The following is a 26214-nucleotide window of genomic DNA, read 5'->3' as shown; positions in this document are numbered from 1 at the left end:
TGTGGCTGAGAGGGGAACTTCCTCCCCACCATTCCCTGGGGGCATCCGTGGAGCCCCCATCACTGTGACTGTGGGTGAGGATGGCATGAAGCACAGAGCTTGGTTCCTGCCCTGCAGAAGATGCAGATGCTTCACAGAGATAGGCAGAGGCTGCTGCCCCAGAGGCACTGTGCCAAGGGCAAGGAGGAGAGGGCAGTGGGGCTCTCCCCTCAGGACACTGTGTGGGAGAGGTGGGCAAAGCTTTACAATGGGGGTCACCTCCTTTCTAGGAGAAAAGCCCTCTCCCAACCACTGGGAGGGCCCACATGGGTGAGGTGGTGCCAGCCTTGGGACGTCAGGTCCCAGGAATGACCTCAGTTACCCCCTGAGAACCTGTGGGCAGAAGCTACTGTCTGATCCCCTGTTTAGAACTGAGTGGCCTTTGCCCAGCACCTGTAGGCCACTCTGAGAAAAGTCTACAGCTGGAACAGAAGCAGGCAGCGTCCTCCAGGGCCCCCAGTCAGCTCCCTGGACGCCGATTCCATCTGGGGACAAGGGGGATGGGATGTGGGTCGGGGCCTGTGTCTTGCTGGGCGGCATCACAAGCTCTGCCCTGGCCTCTGTAGGAACGGGCCTGAATGGCGCTTCAACCGACTGCGGCTGAACCCGGATGTGCTGTCACCCAAGGCTGTGCAGCGGTTCCTCCCGATGGTGGATTCGGTGGCCAGGGACTTCTCCCAGGCCCTCAGGAACAAGGTGCTGCAGAACACCCGGGGGAGCCTGACCCTGGACATCCAGTCCAGCATCTTCCACTACACCATAGAAGGTGTGGACCAGGCAGGAAGGTCCAGCCTCAGAGACCATGGAGTGGCCAGGGACGGTGACGGGGGGCTGGAGGGAGTCGGGGAGGCAGCCAGGAGGCTGGGGGCTGCCTTGGGCTCACAATGCCTCCTCCCCACAGCCAGCAACTTAGCCCTCTTTGGAGAGCGGCTGGGCCTGGTTGGCCATAGCCCCAGCTCTGCCAGCCTGAACTTCCTCCATGCCCTGGAGGTCATGCTCAAGTCCACCGTCCAGCTCATGTTCATGCCCAGGAGCCTGTCTCGCTGGACCAGCCCCAAGGTGTGGAAGGAGCACTTTGAGGCCTGGGACTGCATCTTCCAGTATGGTGAGGCCATGGACCTGGCCAGGACTATGGGGCAGGGATGCCATAAGGGCCCAATTTCTCCCTCTGCACTGCCCAGGAGAGAATGGAGGCCACAGGAAGGGGCTGGGGATTCCTATCATGCCAGGGAGATTGGGAGCCAGGTTGGGGCTGGGCTGGACTGATCTTGGGAATCCGGCGGTCTCCCCCTCACTGGACAGGTGATAACTGTATCCAGAAAATCTATCAGGAACTGGCCTTCAACCGCCCTCAACACTACACGGGCATCGTGGCAGAGCTCCTGTTGAATGCGGAACTGTCGCTAGATGCCATCAAGGCCAACTCGATGGAACTCACCGCAGGGAGCGTGGATACGGTCAGGCCGGCAACCAGCCCCACCCACAGAGGGTGATGCCAAGCCTCCCTCCCGGGCAGCGCCTGCCAATGCCACATGGCACACACATGCTCCATCCCCAGGCTATGGGCCCCGCATTTCTGTTGCCCTCAGCCTTCTCCTTCCATTTGTCAAGGGTTGAGATTTGCAGGGAAGGGAAATGTGAGCTACCCCTCAGGAGACAGAGTTTGCAGTTACCTGTGTGGGGAACCATGCTCCGGGCCAGGAGGAAGGTGGATGAGGCCCAGGATGCACAGTACTGCAGTCCCCATTGGAAAGCTCTGGGTGTGCCAGGAGAAGGAATATGGAGAGTCAGCTGGAGGCTTGCATAGGGCACCCTTCCCAGGGTGCCTGTCACCTGGGGCCAGAGCTGGGGACCCATGGGAGGGCAGGGTTGTGGAGAAGGTGGCAGCACCAGCTCCAGCCTGTGCAGAGGGTCCTGTGGGTGCCCAATGGAGAGAACCTGATGGAAGCAGAGGGAGCTGGGGCTGCAGAACTCCCCAGATGACACTGAGGTTGCCCTAATGGTGGCTGTGAGAAACCCCTGAGGAGGCTGCAGGGGACCTGGGCCTTGGTTGAGACAGGGGTCACCTTTCTCTGAATAAGTCAGGGAAACTGGTCCAAGTGGTCATCAGGGTTTCAGATCTGGGGTTCCTGGGCTCTGTCGTGCTCAGGGCATGCGTGTCCCCACCCCACAGAGGGGGCTGTCCTGGGAGGGGTATGTCGGGTCTGAGTCCTGTGCAAGGCCTGACCCTGCAGCCGTGGCTCCTGCAGACGGTGTTTCCCTTGCTGATGACGCTCTTTGAGCTGGCTCGGAACCCCGACGTGCAGCAGGCCCTGCGCCAGGAGAGCCTGGCCGCCGCCGCCAGCATCAGTGAACATCCCCAGAAGGCAACCACCGAGCTGCCCCTGCTGCGGGCGGCTATCAAGGAGAGCTTGAGGTGGGTGCTGGCTGAGCCCTCCCTGTGGCCCCGGCCCCCTGCTGGAGAGCAGCCCCCACTGGGGGGCGGCAGACAGAAGCTGGGGCTGATAAGCAGCGTCGCCCAGCAGCCCATTCCCCTGCACCTGCTCTTCCTCTCCCTTAAGATCAGGGACCTCTTCTTCCTCTGGAATCCCTCTTCAACACCCTGGGGATTAATGTGGGGCATGTCCTTCTGGGCTTGGGGCTGCTCAGATTAGGGGAGATTTGGCCCGGCTCAGTAGGTACAAGAAGCTCTTCCTCACGACCTGAGCTTCCCATGGGCTGGAGACATTCGGGGGTCTTGTGTAGGAAGGCTGCAGAGGGCACAGGACGCCCCATGCAGCTAAGGACCCTTTCTATGGATGTCCCCACTTCCAGGCTCTACCCTGTGGGCCCCTTTGTGGAGCGAGTGGTGAGCTCAGACCTGGTGCTGCAGAACTACCACATCCCCGCTGGGGTGAGTGAGCCCCGCACCCCTTGAGCTGAGAACCTCCCTCCCCGGTCTTTCCCTGATCCCTGCTCTGCACCGTCTGCAGACTTTGGTGCAGGTTTTCCTCTACTCGCTGGGTCGCAATGCTGCCTTGTTCCCAAGCCCTGAGCGCTACAACCCCCAGCGCTGGCTAGACGTCAGGGGCTCTGGCAGGAGCTTCCAGCACGTGCCCTTTGGCTTTGGCATGCGCCAGTGCCTGGGAAGGCGCCTGGCAGAGACAGAGATGCTGCTGCTGCTGCACCACGTGAGCAGAAGGGGCGGGGGCGGGGCCTGGGCGGCGGGGCGGGGCCTGGGCGGCAGAGGCGGGGCCTGGGCCCCAGGGGCGAGGCTTTCATGGCCTGGTTGGGACCTGGGAACAGTGGATGGGGCCTTGGTTGGTTGAAGTAGGCCCTGACCAGGAATGGTTTGTGCTGAGCAAGGCAGGGCAAGGTCTGAGTGAGGTTGCTTCTAAACAGTGAGGTGGGGCTAGGGAGTGGGGTGGAGCCTGTACAGGATAATGAGGCTTGGGCAAGACCTGGGCAGGAGGTGGTCTGGGCCTGGGCTGTTAGGTGTGGCTGGTCAGGGATGGGACAGCTTGGGGCACAGGCCTTCAGCATAATCGTTGCACTGGGAGGGTGGGAGGAGGCTGCCCCAGGTCCATGGGTTGTGGACCAGGCTAGATGGAAACCCGGCTTCTGTCCTAGGTGCTGAAACACTTCCAGGTGGAGACACTAACCCAAGAGGACATAAAGATGGCCTACAGCTTCATACTGAGGCCCAGCACATACCCCCTCCTCACCTTCAGGGCTCTGCACCCAGGGTCCCAGCCTGGCCACCAGCCTCCCTCTGCCTGACCAAGGCCACCCCGCTTCTCTCCCACACACACAATGTCTGGAGCCACCCCTCTGTCAGCACCCCAAGCACAAACGGAGCACCCGAGGGCCTCCAGGACAGCGGCTTTCCAGGCTTGCCAAACAGCAAGGCCAGGGTACAGCTGGGTCAATCTCACTGGCAGGGCCTGGCCTTGTCCCCAGCCCCACCTGGCTCCTTCTCCAACAAGCAGTGTCCACTGAGCAGTTTGTCCCCATCCCTCCCAGAGCTGGCTCCAGGCCATGCAAGCATGCTGTGATTTTATCCCCTGCCTTCCTGCCTAGTCTCACATGTCCCTGTCCCTCGCCCTGTTGGGGGCAGCAGCAAAGGAGAAAGGACTTACAGATGCCTATGTAAATTGGTTATGAGTAACACATAAACAAGGAACAACAAACTGCAGAAGGCCCCAGGAGGCCTCTGAGCAGGAAGGCCTCTCCATACCTAATGCTTTAACACTGTTTACTTATAGGTCAGGTAAACAAGAAAAAGCTGCAGTCTGATAGAAACCACATGATTCAATCACCTAATCTAAGTTTACTAGCAGTCAAAGAGCTGAAATTAAAGCTGTGAGTTACCATTAAAAAGCTTTTTCTGCTCAGCCCATAAATATAGTAAGTAACTTGGCTTGCTCAGTTTATTTACAAAAAAATCTTAAAACAGCTTTATTAAGTCTAATCTCAAGCCCACAGCTCACTGCCTGGCCCATTAGCTTATGGCAAAAAGCAAGCAGAATTACAAGTGATAACGCTGCTTAACCAAGACAGGCAGAAGCAGAAAACCTAGAAAAATTGAAAGAAGCAAAAAGTGAGAGAGAGAGAGAAAGAGGTAAGGAAGGCAAAGAGAAAGAGAGGCACAGAAGGTAAGGCACAAGAAAGACATAAAGTAAGGGGGAAAGAAAGAAATATTTAAAAAGCTATAAGATTGCACCCTTAGTAAGGAAGGTTATAAAATAAAGAAAGTTTAACCTGTCTAAGTTTGTCAGTGAAAGTTGTAAAAATGTCATAAAACGGAATTTATGCAGGTAGGCTGTATAAATTTTGGTTTGAAGGTCTAAACAAGTTTTAAAACATTAATTGTAAAAAACAGTTCTGTGTGTAAACATATTGGTTAACAGTTAAAAGTATCTAGTTTCCTGTAAACTGGACAGTAAAATAAAACAGCACCTGGAAAGGCCTTTAGACAGCAAGCAAGGAGGAGGGACCCAGAGGGCCCTGGATGCCCCTTCACAGCAGGAAGGAGTTCCAGAAGAACGACCTCCACCCTATTTCCCAAAAGAGTTCTGGGTCCCAACTCCTTAAGGAAAAAAAGTAAGAGTGGGTAGTTAGGTTCTGAGGTGCTTAAGGAAGCTGCTGATGGACTGGCAGCCCTAAAAATGGATGACTCCTGTTGTGATTACGTTACTGATCTGTTCCGTGCTCCAAGACAGAGCTGTCCTTGCTGACCTAACTTTGTGAAACAAAAGCAGCAGGGAGATGGAATACTCCACCCCTCACATGCAATTACACTTAGCCCTTACAACTTTACATTTTTTGAACATTTCTAAGGATCAGGTTTGAACAGCAGCTGAGCAGCCTTTATCAGGACAAAAATGGAATCCTCAGGAAGGAAAATTAATCTGGTGGCAAGACCGATTTACAAAAGGTTGGGAAAAGACAATTTAATTACGTGCGGCATGGAGCGGCCTTCCTCCTCAGAGGCCTCCTGCGGCCTTCTGCAGTTTGTTGCTCCTTGTTTATAAGTTACTCATAACCGATTTCTGTAGGCATCTGTAAGTCCTTTCTCCTTTGCTGCTTCCCCCAATACGCCCCCTGGCCACAGCCTCCATGCAGGCTGTGTCGGAGTCAGGAAGCGGGATCCCAGCATCTCAGAGTCAAGTTCCCTCCTGCAGCCTGCCACAGCTCGAGCATGCCCTGAGCGCTCTGAAAGTTGTCACCTTGGAATAGGGTGCTGCAGGGTAGAGTAAAAAGGCCCCTGTGGTCCCTTGCCCTGACACATCCCCATTGTCAAGTGATACAACTGAGTCTGGAGGGACCTATGTCCCTGCAGCTGATCACGTCAGCCTCGTGCCCCAGGCCTCGTCTTCCATGGACCAGGCCTTGTTCCAGCAGCAGGCGTTGGGTCCTCTGCTTCCTGTGCTGTCCCCTGGGGAAGCTCCCGAGGTTGCTGTGAGGAGATGGAAGAGTCATGTAGGGTGGGAAGCTTGGGTGTGGTTCCAGAAATGCTTCTGCCAACAGGAGAGACAGGACTGGGCCAACAGGGACTCAGATGCCTTTTATTCACTTGTTCCTGGTTGATACGGAGCTCTGCCATGTGCCACGACCTGGGGTGGGCACAGGGAGGTTGCGTTTCCCAACGTGAACCTGCCTGTGGTCCTCATGGGCTCCTAGCCCAGCAGAGAGAGTGGACCCCTCCTGACTGGCCACTCCACAGTGCTCCCGTGCAGGAAGAGGAAGTGCCCAGGGTGAGAGTGCGTCAGCCAGACTGTCCTTATCCCCAAGGATTTTCATCAGGGCAAAGGTCACAGCCACCAGCCCCTGGTGGCTGATGAGGACCAGAGCTTTTGTTTCCCCATGAAAGGGGAAATCCCTAGGCCATCCTTCCAGGTGTGGTCAGTAGTCCCAGGACGCCCTGCGGGACTCAGGCCAGTCACCCTGTGATTGAAGGTTGCTTCCCCACCCCCGGCAACACAGCACAGCACCGGAGAAGAATATGGGGGAACAAGTTGCATGGTCCCCAGGGTCGGCATCCTTGCCTATGGGGCTCTCGCAGATTCCGATCCAGCTTCCCTGGCCAGACTAGTGTAAGGCCGGTTGCCTCGCCGGGAGTCGAACACGCCCATCTCCCTCCCTGCTTGAAAATTACATTATCAGAATATGCCCATCATCTAGCTGTGCCTTGGAAATCCCCTCTGCACTCGGCACCTAGCCTGCCTTGGAAATCCCCTCTGCACTCGGCACCTAACCCACCTTGGAAATCCCCTCTTCACTCGGCACTTGGCCCGCTCACCGGAAATCCCACCTACCTACCAATAGCAGCTCACCCCGTCCACATCCTGTTTCTCCAAATCCAATCAAAGCCTTCACTCCCTATAAAACCCCACTCCTGAGAGGAGTCAGGCGTGACTTCCCTGGCCCCTCTCCCTGGGACCACAGAACCTTGCCTGGGAGCTGAATAAATTGGCATCTAATTTTCTTGTGCTGGCCTCAGCTTCCTCGTTTTTAACTCGGCAATAAACCTACAGAGAATAAACTTTACAACTAGGTCATGGGATCCTAAAATAAACCTTGCAAAAACATTTTAAAGCTTTTTATCTCAAAATTACTATAGATACAAATTTGTTGACATATATATATAGAGGCAGGTCCCTCACACCCTTTGCACAGCTTCCTGTGGTCAGCAGCTTGCATTTATATAGAGCAGTCTTCAGATCAGGAAATTGACAGTGACATGATTCACTGAGTTTATTGAGAACTTACCCATGAAGTGTGTGCCTGTGTTTGGGTGTGTGTGTGAGTAATTCCGTGCAACTCCGTCCCACATGTAACTTTTTGTGTGTTTTTAAACGTAGGCTTAATTATTACTCAGATGTGGTGGGGACCACAAGCCAGGAGACGACTTGGTTGAAAAAATAGTGTGTTACTGACAGTGTGCAGTGGCAGGGGTGTTCTTGCCATCATCACCACATTGGAAGCATCTGGTTCCGTCTGGAGGCAGAGGTTCTAGTTCTTTCTGGGGGAGGAACCAGGGAAAGCAGGGTAGGCAGGCTCGGGACTGATTGCTTTGCACGATTACCCAGGGCTCCAAGACACAGGGATTGTCTCTGGCTGTCTGCTGCCTGACTGGCGGGGGTGTCTGTGCAGGGGAGCTGTGGCCTGGAGTGTGTGAGCCCCCTGGACGTGGTGGCTGGCACAGGGCTTGCTTTGGCAAGACTGCATAGGAATGGCACTCGCCAGGAGGACCTTGACCATCTGTAGTAATTGGCCCTGATAGGGCATCCTCTCCAGGATACAAGCCCAGAAAAGCATCAGAAGCACAGAAAATAAAAAGGATGATTATACAATTGGGCTGGTAATCCTTGGATGTCATATTGAGAAAGCACTGGGGTCATGATAGAGGAGACATTACAGAGCAGGGTGTAAGATGCCCTGAACAGCAGGAAAGACTTTCAGAATGTGTGTGAATAGAAGGAGGGAGCACAAAGCACAAGGGGTTTTGTAGGTGGTCCTTAATTCCATTCTTCATTGATGTGCTATTAGCCTATGAAATAGATCTGAAATTTCCAGAGTCTCTAACAGTGTCTGGGCGGTGTTGCCAAGTGTGTTTAAAAGTGTGATTTTGTATATATTCATATGTACAACATGATTTTATTTATTTATTTCCATATGTTATTGGGGAACAGGTGGCATTTGGTTACATGAGTAAGTCCTTTAGTGGTGATTTGTGAGATTTTGGTGCACCCATCACCGGAGCAGTACACACTACACCCTATGTGTAGTCTTTTATCCCTCACCCTTTTCCCACGCTTTCCCCCTGAGTCCCCAAAGTCCCCTGTGTCATTCTTATGCCTTTGCATCCTCATAGTTTAGCTTCACCCCACTTATGAGTGAGAACATACGATGTTTGGTTTTCCATTCCCGAGTTACTTCAGTTAACGTGATAGTCTCCAATCTCATCCAGGTCACTGTGAATGCCATTAGTTCATTCTTTTTCATGGTTGAGTAGTATTCCATTGTGTGTATATCACAGTTTCTTTATCCACTCATTGACTGATTGGCATTTGGGTTGGTTCCACGTTTTTGCACTTGCAAATTATGCTGCTATAAACATGCATTGATTGCAAGTGTCTTTTTTGTATAATGATGACTTCCTTTCTTCTGGATAGATACCCAGTAGTGGGATTGCTGGATCAAATGGTAGTTCTGCTGTTAGTCCTTTAAGGACTCTCCACGCTGTTTTCCATAGTGGTTACACTAGTTCACATTCCCACCAGTAATTAGAAGTGTTCCCTGTTCACTGCATCCATGCCAATATCTGTTATTTTTTGATTTTTTGATTATGACCATTCTTGCAGGAGTAAGGTGGTATCACATTGTGGTTTTGATTTGCATTTCCCTGATCACTAGTGATGTTGAGCATGTTTTCATATGTTTGTTGGCCATTTGTATCTCTTCTTTTAAGAATTGTCTATTCATGACCTTAGCCTACTTTTTGATGGGATTGTTTGTTTTTCTCTTGCTAATTCGTTTGAGTTCATTGTAGATTTTGGATATTAGTCCTTCATCAAATGTGTAGATTGTGAGGGTTTTCTCTCACTCTGTGGGCTGCCTTTGTACTCTGCTGACTGTTCCTTTGGCAGTGCAACAGCTCTTTAGTTTAATTAAGTCCCAGCTATTCATCTTTGTTTTTGCTTTTGGGTTCTTGGTCATGAAATCCTTGCCTAAGTCAACATCTAGAAGGGTTTTTCTGATGTTATCTTCTAGAATTTCTAGAGTTTCAGGCCTTAGATTTAAGTCCTTGGTCCATCTTGAGTTGATTTTTGTGTAAGTGAAAGATGAGGACCCAGTTTCATTCTCTTACATGTGGCTAGCCAATTATCCCAGCATCATTTTTCAATAGGGTATCCTTTCCCCACTTCTTTTTGTCTGCTATGTCGAATGCCAGTGGGTTGTAAGTACTTGGGTTTATTTCTGGGTTCTCTATTCTGTTCCATTGGTCTATGTGTCTGTTTTTATGCCAGGACCATGCTGTTTTGTTGACTGTGGCCTTATAGTATAGTTTGAAATCAGGTAATGTGATGCCTCCAGGTTTGTTCTTTTTGCTTAGTCTTGCTTTGGCTATGTGGGCTCTTTTTTGGTTCCATATGAATTTTAGGATTGTTTTTCCTAGTTCTGTGACGAATTTGGTGGTATTTTGATGGGAAGTGCATTGAATTTGTACAACAGGATTTCAATGCATTTGACAACTACACATATATTTAAATAATAATACTTGGTGTGTTTCTTATTTCAAGGTAGCAGATTGATCAATTATGTTTTAGAGCATAACAATTGATAAATTAGTAAAGCATATGTAAAAATTAGTGGCTTTTTTCCTTGTAACCAAGGAAAAAGAGTGGTTGTGATGGTCAGAGATGCAGGGTAGAAGGTCATGGTAGAATCCTAGAGAAGCTTAGTAGGAAAAGTTCCTGGAGAGTGAGTGGTCCTTTCCCTGGGGGTACCTTCTGGAAAAAGCAAGACTCTCCGTTAATTTTCAGAGAGGCACAGAGAGCATCAACCTTTTCCAGGTGTCCCTTGGGCATGGGAGTGTAGGGGTGTAGGTAGTCCTGGAGATCAGGGATTTTTTAAGGATCATGGGTGTTATAGGTGAGTTGTGTCTCCCAGAAATTTCTGTGTTGAACTCCTAAGGCCCGGGACCTCAGAATATGACTGTATTTGGAAATAGAGTCTTTAAAGAGATAAACAATGTGAAACTAGGTCATTGGGGTAGTCCCTAATCCAATATGACAGGTGTCCTTGAAGGAAAAGGGATAGGACACAGGCACACACAGAGGGTGTTTCTGTGACGTGGGCTACAAGCCAAGGAGAGAAGCTTGAGCAGAAACTGTCCCTGCCAACACCTTTGCCTAAGCCTTCCAGCCTCCAGAATTGTGAAAACACAACTTTCTGTTGTTTAAGCCACTCAGTCCATGGTACTTTGTTATCACAGCGAAAGCAAACTAATGTGATAGGCTGAGCAGTCAGCAAGCTACAGAAACTCATTACAATTGCTAAAACCAGAGAAAGAAAAGCAATCTGTGTCCTGTGTCCAGTTTGTGCCTTAGTGTAGCTGAACTCAGGCTTGCCTGCTTGTTGCAAAAAAACCAAACTTGAGAGACAAGAGTTGGTGGGAGGAAAAGCAGGTGTATTCAGCAGCCAGCAATCTGAGATGGCAGACTAGTGTCACCAAGACCATCTCAAGACAGCACAAATTTTAGGCCCTTTTTCCTGAAGGGCAAAGGGAAGAGGAGGCAGTTGTGATTGAGAGGTGACCAACAGCCAGCAAGGGTCTGAGGAGGTTGAAAACTTCTTTGTCCTTGGTCAGGTCTCAATGCCCCTGTAAATCTTTAACAAAACATAGTTAGCTGTTTACATGCTTTTCCTTTTATCTCAGAGTTAGTTTTGAAAACTACATGACTGCGGTTTTTGTATTATTAACTCAGTGCTCTAAAATTATCCTCGCCCATGTGCAGGAATGGGTAAAGGCCCTTTAAACAAAAATGGAGTGAGTTAAGTGTGTTCATTGGCTGCTTCACTTTTACATTAGGAAAGGCATTGCATGGGCATTGCTGGGGAGCTGAGATTTTAGAGCCTGGGATGAAGTTGTGCTTTGAGTTGGGGGATAATTTTTCCTCAATGGCGAGTTTTTGAGCTGAGTTGAGGTCCTCCAAGGTAATGTCATCTCCTGGGTGTTCTCCTGGGCCAGGGTGGTGCCATCTGGGATGTGCAAGTGACATTTTCTTTTTAGCGGACACCTGCTTGAGTTGATGTGGGTCTTGTGTTTATGGCTGTATGGTTTTGTAATGAGTCTGAGGCTGAGCTCCAGCATTAATTGCTCTCTAGGGCAGGTCCACTAATTTGGTCACTTGCCATGACCCTTAGCATTAGTTGCTTGGTTGATGAAGGTCAAGCCATGGGGATCTTTTGGTCATAAGCTTTTTATCAGCCAAATTCAATGGCACATGGACCTCAGCACAGCCCCAGGAAGAGAAGTGCTAAGGTCCTGTTTGTACGTCTTCTTTTGAGAAATGTCTATTCAAATATTTTGCTCATTTTAAAATTGGATTACTACATTTTTTATAGAGTTGTTTGAATTCCTTATATATTCTGATTTTTATTGATTCTAGTCAATAAAAATTTAATTTTACATTTAAAAATTATTAAAAGAGTATAATGGTGAGATGGTGTGGCTGTGTGTCCCCACTCAAATCTCATGTCGAACTGTAACCCCACGTGTTGGAGGAGGGGCCTGGTGGGAGGTCATTGGATCATTGAGGGGTGGTTTCTAATGGTTTAGCACCATCCCCCTTGTGGTGTCTCATGATAGACTTCTCATGAGATCTCGTTGTTTGAAAGTTTGTAGCACCTTCCCCTTCTCTCTCTCTCTCTCTCTCTCTCTCTCTCTCTCTCTCTCTCTCGCTCTGTCATGGTAAGACATGCCTGCTTTTCCTATATCTTCTGCCATGACTGTAAGTTTCCTGAGGTCTCCAAGTCATGCTCCCTGTGCAGCCTGCAGAACTGAGTCAATTAAACCTCTTTTGTTTTTATAAATTACCCGTTCTCAGATAATTCTTTATAGCAGTGTGAAAATAGACTAATACAGAAAATTGGTTCCAGAGAAATGGGGCACTGCAATAACAATACATGAAAATGTGGAAGTGACTTTGGAACTGGATAATAGGCAGAGGTTGGAAGAGTTTGGAGGAATCAGAAGACAGGAAGGTGTGAGAAAGTTTGGAACTTCCTAGGGACTTCTTGAATGATTTTGACCAAAATGCTGATAGTGATATAGAAAAAGATGGCCAGGCAGATGAGGTCTCAGATGGATATGAGGGACTTATTGGGAACTGGAGTAAACGTCACCCTTGCTATACTTTAGCAAAGAGACTGGTGGCATTATGCCCCTGCTCTAGGGATCTGTGGAACTTTGAACTTGAGAGAAATAATTTAGAGTATCTGGAAGAAGAAATATCTAAGCAGCAAAGCATTCAAGAGGTTACCTGGCTTTTTCTAAAAGTGCATGCTCATTTGCATGAAGAAAGATGATCTGAAACTGGAACTTATATTTAAAAGAGAAGGAGAGTATGAAAGTTTGGAAAATTTGCAGCTTGAACATGTGCTAGAAAAGAAAAGCCCATTTTCTAGGGAGGAATTCAAGGCTGCAGAAATGTACATAAGTAAAGGAGAACAAAATGTTAATAGCCAAGTGTACTCATCCTTTCTTACACTGCTATAAGAACACACCCGAGACTGGATAATTTATAAAGAAAAGAGGTTTAATTAACTCACAGTTCTGCAGGGCTGGGGAGGCCTCAGGAAACTTACAATCATGGCAGAAGGGGAAGCAAACACATCCTTCTTCACAAAGCAGCAGCAAAGAGAAGTGCAGAGTGAAGGGGGGTGGTGGGGAGCCCCTTACAAAACCATCAGATATTGTGAGAACTCTCTATCAGAAGAACAGCATGGAGGTAACTGCCTCCACAATTCATTTACCTCCCACTTGGTCCTTCCCATGACACATGGGGATTATGGGAACCACAGTTCACGGTGAGGTTTGGGTGGGGACACAGCCAAACCATATCACCAAGACATGGGGATAATGTCTTCAAGGCATTTCAGAGACCTTTGTGGCAGTCCCTTCCATCACAGGCCTGGAGACCTACGGGGAAAAAATGGTTTTGTGGACAAGGACCAGTGCCCAATTGCTCTGTGCAACCCCAGAACATGGTGTCCTGAATCCCAGTGGCTCCAGCTCCAGCCATGACTAAAAGAGGCCAAGGTACGTCTCAGGCCATTGCTTCAGAGGATGCAAGCCCCAAATCTTGCATTTTAATCAGTGAGGCCCAGTAGGTGTGCAGAAGGCAAGAGCTGAGGTTTGGGAACCTCTGTCTAGATTTCAGAGGATGTATGGAAACACCTGGATGTCTAGGCAGAAGTCTGCTGCAGGGGCAGAGCCCTTATGGAGAACCTCTACTAGGGCAGTGCAGAGGGAAAATGTGGGGTTGGAGCCCCTATACAGAGTCCCTACTGGGGTACTGCTGAGTAGAGCTCTGAGAAGAAGGCCACCATCCTCCAGACCCCAGAAGGGTAGATACACTGGTAACTTGCATGATGCACCTGGAAAAGCCATAGGCACTTGATGCTAGCTTGTGAAAGCAGCAACAGGGTTGTATCTTTTAGATCTGCAAAGGTGGAGCTGCCCAAGTCTTTGGGAGGCCAGCCCTTGCATCAGTGTAACCTGGATGTGAGATATGGAGTCAAAGGAGATTATTTTGGTGCTTTGAGATTTAATGACTGCCGTGCTGAGTTTGGGACTTGCATGGGTCCTGTAGCCCCTTTGTTTTGGCCAATTTCTCCCATTGGGAATGAGAGCATTTACCCAATATCTGTACACCCCATTATATCTTGGAAGTAACTAATTCATTTTTGATTTTATAGGCTCATAGTTGGAAGGAACTTGTCTTGTCTCCGATGAGACTTTTGACTTGGACTTTTGGGTTAAAGCTGGAATGAGTTAAGACTTTGGGGGACTGCTGAGAAAAGATTATTGTATTTTGAAATGTGAGAAGGACATGAGATTTGGGAGGAGCCAGGGACAGAATGATATGGTTTGGCTCCATGTCTCCACCCAAATCTCATGTCTAATTTTAGTCCCCATGATTGACAATCCCTATAATTGAAAAGTGTTGGTGAGGATGTGGACAAAGGGGAATTCTTGTACCCTGTTGATGGAAATGTAAATTATCATTTTTGGACGAGGGGCTTGGTGGAAGGTGATTGGATCATGAAAGTGTTTCTAATGGTTTAGCACCATTCCCCTAGTGCTTTCTCGTGACAGAGTTCTCACAAGATCTCGTTGTTTGAAAGTGTAGCCCCTCCCTCTTCACTCTCTCTCTCTCTCTCACTCCCTCCTGCTCTGCCATGGTAAGATGTGCTTGCTTCCCCTTCACTTTCCACCATGACTGTAAGTTTCCTGAGGCCTCCAGCCAAGCTTCCGGTGCAGCCTACAGAACTGTGAATCAATTAAACTTCTTTCTTCATAAATTACCTAGTCTCAGGTAGTTCTTTACAGCAATGTGACAGTGGACTAATACAAATTGGATTGCTTGTAACAGAAAGCATCAGTGCTTGAGGAGATGGATACCTCACTCTGTGATGTGATTATGACACATTGCATGACTATACCAAAACATCTTATAAATCCTATGATATGGTTTGGCTCTGTGTCCCCACCCAAGTATCACCTTGAATTGTAATCCCCATAATCCTACGTGTCAAGGGAAGGACTAGGTAGAGGTAACTGAATCATGGGGCCAGTTTCCCCCATGCTGTTCTCATGATAATGAGTGAGTCTCGTGAGATCTGATGGTTTTATAAGACTCTGCTATTTCCCCTGCTTGCACTCATTCTCTCTCCTGCCACCCTGTGAAAAGGCATCTTCCACCACGATTGTATTCTTTATAAATTACCCAGTCTCAGGAATTTCTTCACAGCAGCATGAGAATGGACTAATATACACAATAAATATATACACCTACTATGTATTCACAAAAAATAATAAAGAATAATTTAATGAAAATAAAAATAAAAAAAATTGAAGAGGACACCAAAAATGTAAAGAAAACCAGTATTTGTCCACGGGAAGAATTAATATTGCTAAAAATGTCCATATACCCCAAATGATCTATAGATTTAATACAATTCCAATTAAAATTCCAGTGACATTTTTCAAAGAAAAAGAAAAAAAAATTCTGATAGAATCACAAAAAATCCTGAGTTAACCAAATCAATTTTGAGCAACAGTGAACAAAGTTGAGGGGCATCACACTACTTGACTTTGAAATATACTACAAAGCTATTGTAACCAACACAGATTGGTATTGGCATAAAAGCAGACACATAGATTAATGGAAAGGAATGCAGAACCCAGAAATTAATCCATGCATTTAAGGTCAATTGATTTTTGACAAAGATGCCAAGAACATATATTGGGGAGAGAACAATCTGTTCAATATACGGTGTTGAGAAAACTGGATCTCCTTAGGCAAATATTAAAATCAGGCTCTTATTGCACTAGACTATTCTTGCATTGCTACAAAGAAATATCTGAGACTGGTAATTTCTGGGTAATTTATAAAGAAAAGAGGTTTAATTGGCTGGCTCACAGTCCTGCACGCTGTAGAGGAAGCATAGCACTGGCATCTTATTGGCTTCTGGTGAGGCCTGAGGAAGCTTACAATCATGAAGGAAAGCAAAGGGGGAGCCGGTGTACCAGATGAGAATGGGCATGGTTGGGGGGGGAAGTGTCACACTCTTTTGGCCAACAGATCTCATGGGAACTCAGCCATTCATGAGGGATCTTCCCCATGATCCAATACCTGCTACCAGGTCCCACCTTCAACACTGGAGGTCACATTCCGACATGAGATTTGGAGGGGACTCACATCCAAACCATATTTAAAATTTTCAAGATATCACTTATTTTCCACTATATAGAAAAATTAAAATGAATTTAAGACTGAAATGTAAAGACTGAAACTGTAAAAATCCTGGAAGAAAACATGGAAGACAGGATCCATGACACTGGCCTTAGCATTTTTTTTTATATTAACACAAAACCGCAGGTGATAAAAGCAAAGATAGACAAATAGAATACATCAAGCAAAAAAAAAATCTGCACAACCAGGAAAGCAATACACAGAGTGAAGAGAAATGGGGCCTAAATATCTGCAAATCGTATATCTGATAAGCATTTAATATCTAAAACATATAAGGCACTCAAACAACTCAATAGCAAGAAAACAAGCAGCTGGATTAAAAAACAGACAAAGGACACAAATATCTATTTCTCAAAAGAGGACGTATGAATGGCTGCCAGGTATGTGAAAAGGTGCTCAACATCAGTAATCATCAGAGAAATGCAAATTAAATCCACCATGAAATACCACCCGGCACTGGTTAGAGTGGCTGCTATACAAATCAGGGGAGGTGACACGTGCCGGTGAATATGCAGACAAAGGGACTCTGGAGCCCCGTTGATGGGAATGTAAATCATCACAGCCATTATGGACAATGGAATGGAAGTTTCTTTCTTTCTTTTTTTTTTTTTTTGAGACGGAGTTTCACTCTTGTTACCCAGGCTGGAGTGCAATGGCGCGATCTCGGCTCACCGCAACCTCCGCCTCCCGGGTTCAGGCAATTCTCCTGCCTCAGCCTCCTGAGTCGCTGGGATTACAGGCACGCGCCACCATGCCCAGCTAATGTTTTGTATTTTTAGTAGAGACGGGGTTTCACCATGTTGACCAGGATGGTCTCGATCTCTTGACCTCGTGATCCACCCGCCTCGGCCTCCCAAAGTGCTGGGATTACAGGCTTGAGCCACCGCGCCCGGCCGGAAGTTTCTTAAAAATTAAACATAAAATTACCATATGACCCACCTATATCATGGTGCGTGTATATAGATCAAGGAAATGAAATCAGTATGCTGAAGAGATTCCTGCACCCCATGTTTATTGCAGCACTATTCACAAAAGCCAAGATATGGAGTCAACCTAAGTGCCCATCAACAGATGAATAAAGAAAAGGTGGAATATGGACACAAAGGCTTAAATTCAGCCTTAAAAAAGAAGGAAATCTATTATTTGTGACAACACGAATGAATCTGGGAAAACTGTTATGTGAAATAATCCAGGCACACAGACACACACACACAAAAGCCACCAACACACAATCTCACTTATCTGTGGAATCAACAAAGGTAAAACTGGTAGAAGCAGAGAGTGGAATGGTGCTACCAGGGGTTGAGGGCAGGGAGGCAAGGCACATGGAGGGGTGCTGTTGGGAGACATTGGTCAGCAGGTCAAAAAATACAACGTTTCAGTTAGCCAGGGGGAAAAGGTCAGCAGGCTGATGATGCAATGTCGGGGCCATGGTTAATAACCACGTGCTTGAAAATCTCTAAGACAGGAGACTATGCATCCTAAACACAAACAATTCGTATCTGAGCTAATAAATAGATGATTTAGCTTGATTGTTACAGAAATTCTATTTCAGACTTTATACACATATTTCAAAACATCCTGTTGTACAGGATAGATAAATGCAATTTTAAATGTCAACTAAAAGTTAATTAAATAACAATTGTAAAAAGTAAAACAAAAATGTGGTTTAATGCAATGAATGCCAACTCATTCCCTCATTTTTTGCTATGAACCTTGCAAGGAGATGAATAATCCAAGGCTCTTGGATAAGATAAGGGCCCATCCATCTTGCTCCTCTCAGCCCTAGAGGAGGAGGGAGAGTCCTTTTCCCCCCACCTGCCCCCATACATCCCCAATCAGTCCCCGCCACCAGCCCTGACCTCTGCCCAGGGTTTCCAGGAAGGTCCAGGGCCAGTTATCCCATGACGTGATCCATTTCCAGGGCAGGTTCCCGGGTAAGATAAAAAGATTGGGGCTGAACAGGGCAGAGGGAGCATTGGAATGGCACTCAGGGCAAAGGCAGAGGTGTGCATGGCAGCGCCCTGGCTGTCCCTGCAAGGGGCACGGGCACTGGTCACCAGAGCCGCTCAGGCCCCCAGGACGGTGCTGCCCTTCGAAGCCATGCCCCAGCGTCCAGGCAACAGGTGGCTGAGGCTGCTGCAGATATGGAGGGAGCAGGGTTATGAGCACCTGCACCTGGAGCTGCACCAGACCTTCCAGGAGCTGGGGCCCATTTTCAGGTAAAGTCCTCCCTGGACCTCGCTGGGAACACCCAGATCCCTGCCCCTGCTGCCCAGGACCCTGCTGGGCACACAGCACTGACATTCCCAGCTGGTCCTGGGACTCTGCATTCTTTAGAGGACGGGGAGGAAGGGCAGCCCGTGCTGGTCTGTGGCTCTGCCAGTGCAGGCGATGGTGTGGAGCAAACCCCAGCTTGCTGCAGAGAGGGCAGGACTCAGAGACACTAAGGTAGAGAGATTCCAGGGAGCCAGCAGGAGGGCTTCAGCTGTGAAGCTGCTAATCCAGGAGTGGGGAGGCTGACAGGAGACTGCTGGATGGGGGCTGCAGGGTGGGGCCAGGGAGGACGTGACCCCGTCCAGCAGAGCCTTGTGCTTGGCCCCACAGGTCCGAGTCGGGAGGACCACGCACGGTGTGGGTGATGCTGCCGGAGGATGTGGAGAGGCTGCAACAGGTGGACAGCCTGCACCCCCGCCGGATGAGCCTGGAGCCCTGGGTGGCCTACAGACAACACCGTGGGCACAAATGTGGCGTGTTCTTGCTGTGAGGGGCGAGCCGGGAGCTGGGAGCTGGGGGCCGGGTGGGCAGCCTGGGAAGTGAGAGAAGCAGGAGCTGAAAGTACGTCCGCCCTGGGCCCGTGTGGCAGGTGGTGAGAGTGAGCACCCAGCTTGGAGGACAGCCATCCCCTGGGGTCACATTTGTCCTGCAGCTGGGGTGCCCTTTTACCTAAACCCCACTATTCCCAAGAGCATTCCCTTTCTGCCATGGCGTGGGGGCTGTTGCTGCTGTGAAATTCTCCAGTCCTTCCCCCATCCTAATGGCAACGTCCCTGCAGGTGACCGACTCCAAGCACCAGCCTCTCCCTGCCCACCTGACCAGGCACCACCCTCTCCACAGCCGTGATGGTGGAGAAATGGGCACGGGCACCTCAGCAGAGGAGAGGACGCAGAGCAATGAGCCCTTCTGTGCAGGGAGAACCTGCTCTGTACCGACCTTGGCAGCTGCTTTCTCTTATGGCTGAGGACTCTCCTTCCCACAGTCAGGAAACTGAGGCGCTGAGAAGGGGGTTCCCACCGGCCCAGGTCACAGGCCATGTGTGCTGAGCCTGGTGTCCACCAGGGCTGCAGCCTCCCCGTAGGGTGCCCTTGGCTCCTGCAGTCCTGGCAAATCTTGGTGATGGGGACAGTTCTGGCCCGCAGGCATGTGGGGGACGCAGGTGGCTGGTGGCTCTGTTGCTCTCAGAAGCAAGGCACGAGGTGGGGTGGTTGATGGCACTGGGGAGATGTTTCCTGGGCTGTGGAGAGGGTGGTGCCTGGTCAGGTGGGCAGGGAGAGGCTGGTGCTAGGAGTCGGTCACCTGCAGGGACGTTGCCATTAGGATGGGGGAAGGACTGGAGAATTTCACAGCAGCAACAGCCCCCACGCCATGGCAGAAAGGGAATGCTCTTGGGAATAGTGGGGTTTAGGTAAAAGGGCACCCATGGGTGGGGGCCGTCACTGAGGCTGGCCTACAGACCACATCTGGGAGGGAGTCATGACCCAGGAAGGCAGGTCCAGGAGGCTGGGTGCGCATATGGGAAGGAAGCGGAGCGCTGCCGTGTGTGTGCGTATCTTGCATTTGTGCACATGCCTGTGTGTTTCTCTGTACCTGCATTTGCACATGCATTGTGTGTGCATGCCTGAGTGTGTGCATGTGTGATGTGTGGTGTGCGTGCACAGGTGTCTCTGTGTGTGTACTGGCAGGTGCTGGCATGGGTGTAGTGTCTGCAGACATAGACATGTGTCTCTTCACACATGGTTGAGGTCCTGCATGGGCACACGTGTACATTCGTCTTTTCACACATGTGTGTTGAGGTCGTGCATGGGCACACACGTGTACATGTGTGTCTTCACACGTGTGTTGAGGACCCGCATGGGCACATGTGTACATGTCTCTTCACACACGTGTGTTGAGTCCCTGCATGGGCACACGTGTACATCTGTCTCTTCACACACTTGTGTTGAGGTCCTGCAAGGGCACAAATGTACATGTGTCTCTTCACACACGTGTGTTGAGGTCCTGCATGGGCACACGTGTACATTCGTCTTTTCACACATGTGTGTTGAGGTCGTGCATGGGCACACACGTGTACATGTGTGTCTTCACACGTGTGTTGAGGACCCGCATGGGCACAAATGTACATGTCTCTAATCACACACGTGTTGAGGTCCTGAATGGGCACACGTGTACATGTGTCTCTGCACACACATGTATTGAGGTCCTGCATGGGCACATGTGTACATGTGTCTCTGCACACACGTGTGTTGAGGTCCTGAATAGGCATATGTGTACATGTTTCTCTTCACACACGTGTTGAGGTCCTGCATGGCCGCACGTGTACATGTGTCTCTGCACACACGTGTGTTGAGGTCCTGCATGGGCACACTTGTGCATGTGCGTCTTCTGCCTGTCATCCCTGTCAACACCTGACAGCAGCCAGCTGGACATAAATAGTTTTGCAGGAATGTGGCTGAGAGGGGAACTTCCTCCCCACCATTCCCTGGGGGCATCTGTGGAGCCCCCATCACTGTGACTGTGGGTGAGGATGGCATGAAGCACAGAGCTTGGTTCCTGCCCTGCAGAAGATGCAGATGCTTCACAGAGATAGGCAGAGGCTGCTGCCCCAGAGGCACTGTGCCAAGGGCAGGGAGGAGAGGGCAGCAGGGCTCTCCCCTCAGGACACTGTGTGGGAGAGGTGGGCAAAGCTTTACAATGGGGGTCACCTCCTTTCTAGGAGAAAAGCCCTCTCCCAACCACTGGGAGGGCCCACATGGGTGAGGTGGTGCCAGCCTTGGGACATCAGGTCCCAGGAATGACCTTAGTTACCCCCTCAGAACCTGTGGGCAGAAGCTACTGTCTGATCCCCTGTTTAGAACTGAGTGGCCTTTGCCCAGCACCTATAGGCCGCTCTGAGAAAAGGCTACAGCTGGAACAGAAGCAGGCAGCGTCCTCCAGGGCCCCCAGTCAGCTCCCTGGACGCCTTGTCTCCCTGATCTGGGGACAAGGGGGATGGGATGCGGGTCGGGGCCTGTGTCTTGCTGGGCGGCATCACAAGCTCTGCCCTGGCCTCTGTAGGAACGGGCCTGAATGGCGCTTCAACCGATTGCGGCTGAACCCGGATGTGCTGTCACCCAAGGCTGTGCAGCGGTTCCTCCCGATGGTGGATTCGGTGGCCAGGGACTTCTCCCAGGCCCTCAGGAACAAGGTGCTGCAGAACACCCGGGGGAGCCTGACCCTGGACGTCCAGTCCAGCATCTTCCACTACACCATTGAAGGTTTGGACCAGGCGGGAAGGTCCAGCCTCAGAGACCATGGAGTGGCCAGGGACGGGGACGGGGGGCTGGAGGGAGTCGGGGAGGCAGCCAGGAGGCTGGGGGCTGCCTTGGGCTCACAATGCCTCCTCCCCACAGCCAGCAACTTAGCCCTCTTTGGAGAGCAGCTGGGCCTGGTTGGCCATAGCCCCAGCTCTGCCAGCCTGAACTTCCTCCATGCCCTGGAGGTTATGCTCAAGTCCACCGTCCAGCTTATGTTCATGCCCAGGAGCCTGTCTCGCTGGACCAGCCCCAAGGTGTGGAAGGAGCATTTTGAGGCCTGGGACTGCATCTTCCAGTATGGTGAGGCCAGGGACCTGGGCAGTGCTATGGGGCAGCCTCGCTATGGGGCCCAATTTCTCCCTCTGCACTGCCCAGAGGGGAATGAAGGCCACAGGGAGGCGCTGGGGATTCCTCACTGTCATGCCAGGGAGATTGGGAGCCAGGCTGGGGCCAGGCTGGACTGATCTGGAGAATTTGGGATGAGGGCAGGGGGACTTGAGTGTTGGGGAGAGTGGGCAAGAGTAGGACCCTGAAGGATGCTTCCCAGCACCAAGGCCTGAGGGCAGTCTCCCCCTCACTGGACAGGTGATAACTGTATCCAGAAAATCTATCAGAAACTGGCCCTCAGCTGCCCTCAACACTACACAGGCATTGTGGCGAAGCTCCTGTTGAATGCAGAACTATCGCCAGATGCCATCAAGGCCAACTCGATGGAACTCACCGCAGGGAGTGTGGATACGGTCAGGCCGGCAATCAGCCCCATCCACAGAGGGTGATGCCCAGCTTGTGTCTCAGGCACTGTCCTGCAATGCCACACGGCACCCACATGCCCCATCCCCAAGCTACAGGCCCCACATTTCTTACTTGAGATTGCAATGTGATAAACACATTTGCAGGTTGCCTTGGTTGGAATGGGGGTTGCTTTTCTCTGGAGGACTAAAGGAAAGGGGTATGGATGGGTGTTAGGATTTGAAGTCCTGGGTTCCAGGGCAGTGTCGTGCTCAGGGCATGCATGTCCCCACCCTGCAGAGGGGGCTGTCCTGGGATGGGTATGTCGGGTCTGAGTCCTGTGCAAGGCCTGACCCTGCAGCCGTGGTTCCTGCAGACGGTGTTTCCCTTGCTGATGACGCTCTTTGAGCTGGCTCGGAACCCCGACGTGCAGCAGGCCCTGCGCCAGGAGAGCCTGGCCGCTGCCGCCAGCATCAGTGAACATCCCCAGAAGGCAACCACCGAGCTGCCCCTGCTGCGGGCGGCTATCAAGGAGAGCTTGAGGTGGGTGCTGGCTGAGACCTCCCTGTGGCCCCGGCCCCCTGCTGGAGAGCAGCCCCCACTGGGGGGTGGCAGACAGAAGCTGGGGCTGATAAGCAGCGTCGCCCAGCAGCCCATTCCCCTGCACCTGCTCTTCCTCTCCCTCAAGAAGAGGGACCTCTTCTTCCTCTGGAATCCCTCTTCAACACCCTGGGGATTAATGTGGGGCGTGTCCTTCTGGGCTTGGGGCTGCTCAGATTAGGGGAGATTTGGCCCGGCTCAGTAGGTGCAAGAGGCTCTTCCTCACGACCTGGGCTTCCTATGGGCTGGGGACATTCGGGGTTCTTGTGTAGGAAGGCTGCAGAGGGCACAGGACGCCCCATCCAGCTGAGGACTCTTTCTGTGGATGTCCCCACCTCCAGGCTCTACCCTGTGGGCCCCTTTTTGGAGCGAGTGGTGAGCTCAGACTTGGTGCTGCAGAACTATCACATCCCAGCTGGGGTGAGTGAGCCCCGCACCCCTTGAGTTGAGAACCTCCCTCCCAGGTCTTTTCTTGATCCCCGCTCTGCACCATCCACAGACACTGGTGCGTGTGTCTCTCTACTCTCTGGGTCGCAACCCCGCCTTGTTCCCGAGACCTGAGCGCTATAGGCCCCAGCGCTGGCTAGACACCAAGGGCTCTGGCAGGAACTTCCAGTACATGCCCTTCGGCTTTGGCATGCGTCAGTGCCTGGGAAGGCGCCTGGCAGAGACAGAGATGCTGCTGCTGCTGCACCACGTGAGCAGAAGGGGCGGGGGCGGGGGCGGGGTCTGGGTGGGGTCTGTGCATCATTGGCGGTGTTTGGGCCATGTGGGATGGGCCTGGGCAGAGTGGATGTGGCCTGTGTGTCCTGGAGTGGGCAGGGCGGGTACTGGGAGAACCTGGGCTAGACTGAGGCTGTGTAGGTCCTGGGCAGGAGTTGGTATGGTGAGGAGGGTAGATCTGGGCGACGTTGCTGCTAAAGAGGCTCAGGCTGGGACTGGGGGAGTTGGGTGGAGCCTGTACAGGGTAGTGGGGGTTGGACAAGGCCTGGGCTGTAAGGTGGGGCTGGTCAGGAATGGGACAGGTTGGGGCCCAGCCTGCTGCCCTCCTGCAGCATAGTCACTGCAACTTTGAGGGTCTGAGGAGACTCCCCCATGTCCATGGGCTGCTGACCAGGCCAGATGGAAACCCAGCTTCTGTCCTAGGTGCTGAAACACCTCCAGGTGGAGACACTAACCCAAGAGGATATAAAGATGGTCTACAGCTTCATACTGAGGCCCAGCACGTACCCCCTCCTCACCTTCAGGGCTCTGCACCCAGGGTCCCAGCCTGGCCACCAGCCTCCCTCTGCCTGACCAAGGCCACCCTGCTTCTCTCCCACTTGCACAACTTTCTGAGCCACCCCTCTGTCCAGGCAGCCTCAGCACAAATGGAATTCCTGAGGGCCTCCAGGACCTGGGCTTGCCAGGCTAAGCAGCAAGGCCAGGGTACAGGTGGGATGATCTTGCTGGCAGGGCCTTGTCCCCAGCCCCACCTGGCCCCTTCTCCAGCAAGCAGTGTCCTCTGGGCGGTTTGGCCCCACCCCTCCAGGCGCTGGCTCCAGGCTCCTCCTGTGGCCATACAAGGGTGCTGTGATCTTATCCCTTGCCTTCCTGCCCAGTCTCACATGTACCTGTCCATCTCCCCCCGGCCAGTGCCTCTGTGCAGACTGTGTCGGAGTCAGTAAGTGGGATCCCTGCATCTCAGAGTCAAGTTCCCTCCTGCAGCCTGCCACAGCTCGAGCATGCCCTGAGCGCTCTGAAAGTTGTCACCTTGGAATAGGGTGCTGCAGGGTAGAGTAAAAAGGCCCCTGTGGTCCCTTGCCCTGACACATCCCCATTGTCAAGTGATACAACTGAGTCTGGAGGGACCTATGTCCCTGCAGCTGATCACGTCAGCCTCGTGCCCCAGGCCTCGTCTTCCATGGACCAGGCCTTGTTCCAGCAGCAGGCGTTGGGTCCTCTGCTTCCTGTGCTGTCCCCTGGGGAAGCTCCCGAGGGTGCTGTGAGGAGATGGAAGAGTCATGTAGGGTGGGAAGCTTGGGTGTGGTTCCAGAAATGTTTCTGCCAACAGGAGAGACAGGACTGGGCCAACAGGGACTCAGATGCCTTTTATTCACTTGTTCCTGGTTGATACGGAGCTCTGCCGTGTGCCACGACCTGGGGTGGGCACAGGGAGGTTGCGTTTCCCAACGTGAACCTGCCTGTGGTCCTCATGGGCTCCTAGCCCAGCAGAGAGAGTGGACCCCTCCTGACTGGCCACTCCACAGTGCTCCCGTGCAGGAAGAGGAAGTGCCCAGGGTGAGAGTGCGTCAGCCAGACTGTCCTTATCCCCAAGGATTTTCATCAGGGCAAAGGTCACAGCCACCAGCCCCTGGTGGCTGATGAGGACCAGAGCTTTTGTTTCCCCATGAAAGGGGAAATCCCTAGGCCATCCTTCCAGGTATGGTCAGTAGTTCCAGGACTACTGCGGGACTCAGCAGTACAGGGAGAAGAAGTGCCCAGGTTGGGAGGACACCTAGCTAGAGTTCTTGGTGTTAATCTACTCAGGATGCTCTAAGAAAATGCCACAGCCTGGGTTGTTGACAAACACTAGAAATCTATTTCTCATGGTTCTGAAAGCTTAGAAGGCTAAGATGAAGGTGTCAGCAGGTTCTGTGTCTGGCGAGGACCCATCTCTTGGTTCATAGCTAAAACCTTGCTGTTTCCTCACATGGTGGGAGAGGGCAAGGCAAGCTCCCTGTGGCCTCTGATAAAAGGACATCAATCCCATTCATAAGGGCACTGCCTTCTTCCCTCCCCTCCTCAGTGGACTTGCCCTGCCATTACCATTACCTTGTGACTAGATTTCAGCCTAAGAATTCTGGAGAGCAGACACAGAAATTCAGATTAAACTATTTTGCCTCTGGTTCCCTAAAATCTACATCCTTCTCATACACAAAAGACATGCACTTCTCCCCAGTAGCTCCAAATGTCTTAGCTCATTTTAGCATCAACTTTAAAACTGTAGTACAAAGTATAATTTAAATGTTATCTGAGTCAAATATGGATAAAATTCAGGGTACAATTACCCTGAGTCAAACTGCTCTTGCTATAAACCTATGAAATCAAATATGTTACGTGCTTCCAAAATACAGCGGTTGGAGAGGTGTAGGATAAACATTCCCATTCCAGAAAGGAGAAACAGGAAAGAAGAAAGGAGTAACAAGCTTCAGGCAACTCCAAAATGGAATGTGACAAACAACATTAAACCGGAAGCCTCAAGA

The 26214-nt window shown here is 51.0% G+C and overlaps 2 protein-coding genes across 2 annotated transcripts in view; both read left to right on the top strand.

Moving 5' to 3' along the window:
• The window catches only part of CYP11B2 (cytochrome P450 family 11 subfamily B member 2), a 27005-nt gene extending 2227 nt beyond the window's left edge, over positions 1–24778 (top strand). The window contains exons 3-10 of the mRNA XM_017511482.2: positions 606–805; positions 941–1144; positions 1342–1496; positions 2289–2455; positions 2854–2932; positions 3012–3209; positions 3649–3803; positions 24271–24778. Of these exons, the coding sequence (XP_017366971.1) occupies positions 606–805; positions 941–1144; positions 1342–1496; positions 2289–2455; positions 2854–2932; positions 3012–3209; positions 3649–3798 (1153 nt within the window). The 3' untranslated portion in view covers positions 3799–3803; positions 24271–24778. The remainder of the gene's footprint in view (positions 1–605; positions 806–940; positions 1145–1341; positions 1497–2288; positions 2456–2853; positions 2933–3011; positions 3210–3648; positions 3804–24270) is intronic.
• Positions 18019–26214, top strand: CYP11B1 (cytochrome P450 family 11 subfamily B member 1). Its single transcript, XM_017511481.2, has 8 exons — positions 18019–18289; positions 18675–18830; positions 21402–21940; positions 22226–22380; positions 22746–22912; positions 23311–23389; positions 23469–23666; positions 24116–26214. The coding sequence occupies exons 1-8, from the start codon at positions 18051–18053 to the stop codon at positions 24263–24265; spliced, it is 1683 nt and encodes a 560-aa protein (XP_017366970.1). The 5' UTR covers positions 18019–18050; the 3' UTR covers positions 24266–26214.

This window comes from Cebus imitator, unplaced genomic scaffold (genome assembly GCF_001604975.1).
Source record: "Cebus imitator isolate Cc_AM_T3 unplaced genomic scaffold, Cebus_imitator-1.0 Scaffold449, whole genome shotgun sequence".
NCBI classification, from domain to species: Eukaryota; Metazoa; Chordata; class Mammalia; order Primates; family Cebidae; genus Cebus; species Cebus imitator.
The sequence above is the reverse complement of the archived record's forward strand: the minus strand, read 5'-3'. Positions and strand labels throughout refer to the sequence as shown.

What these genes read in the sequence shown, in the direction of transcription:
- CYP11B1 (XM_017511481.2), top strand. Translation starts at nt 18,051, where the DNA reads ATGGCACTCAGGGCAAAGGCAGAGGTGTGCATGGCAGCGCCCTGGCTG. An exon ending in GAGCTGGGGCCCATTTTCAG is followed by an intron (nt 18,290 to 18,674) that starts GTAAAGTCCTCC and finishes TTGGCCCCACAG; the next exon opens with GTCCGAGTCGGGAGGACCAC. An exon ending in GGACTGCATCTTCCAGTATG is followed by an intron (nt 21,941 to 22,225) that starts GTGAGGCCAGGG and finishes CTCACTGGACAG; the next exon opens with GTGATAACTGTATCCAGAAA.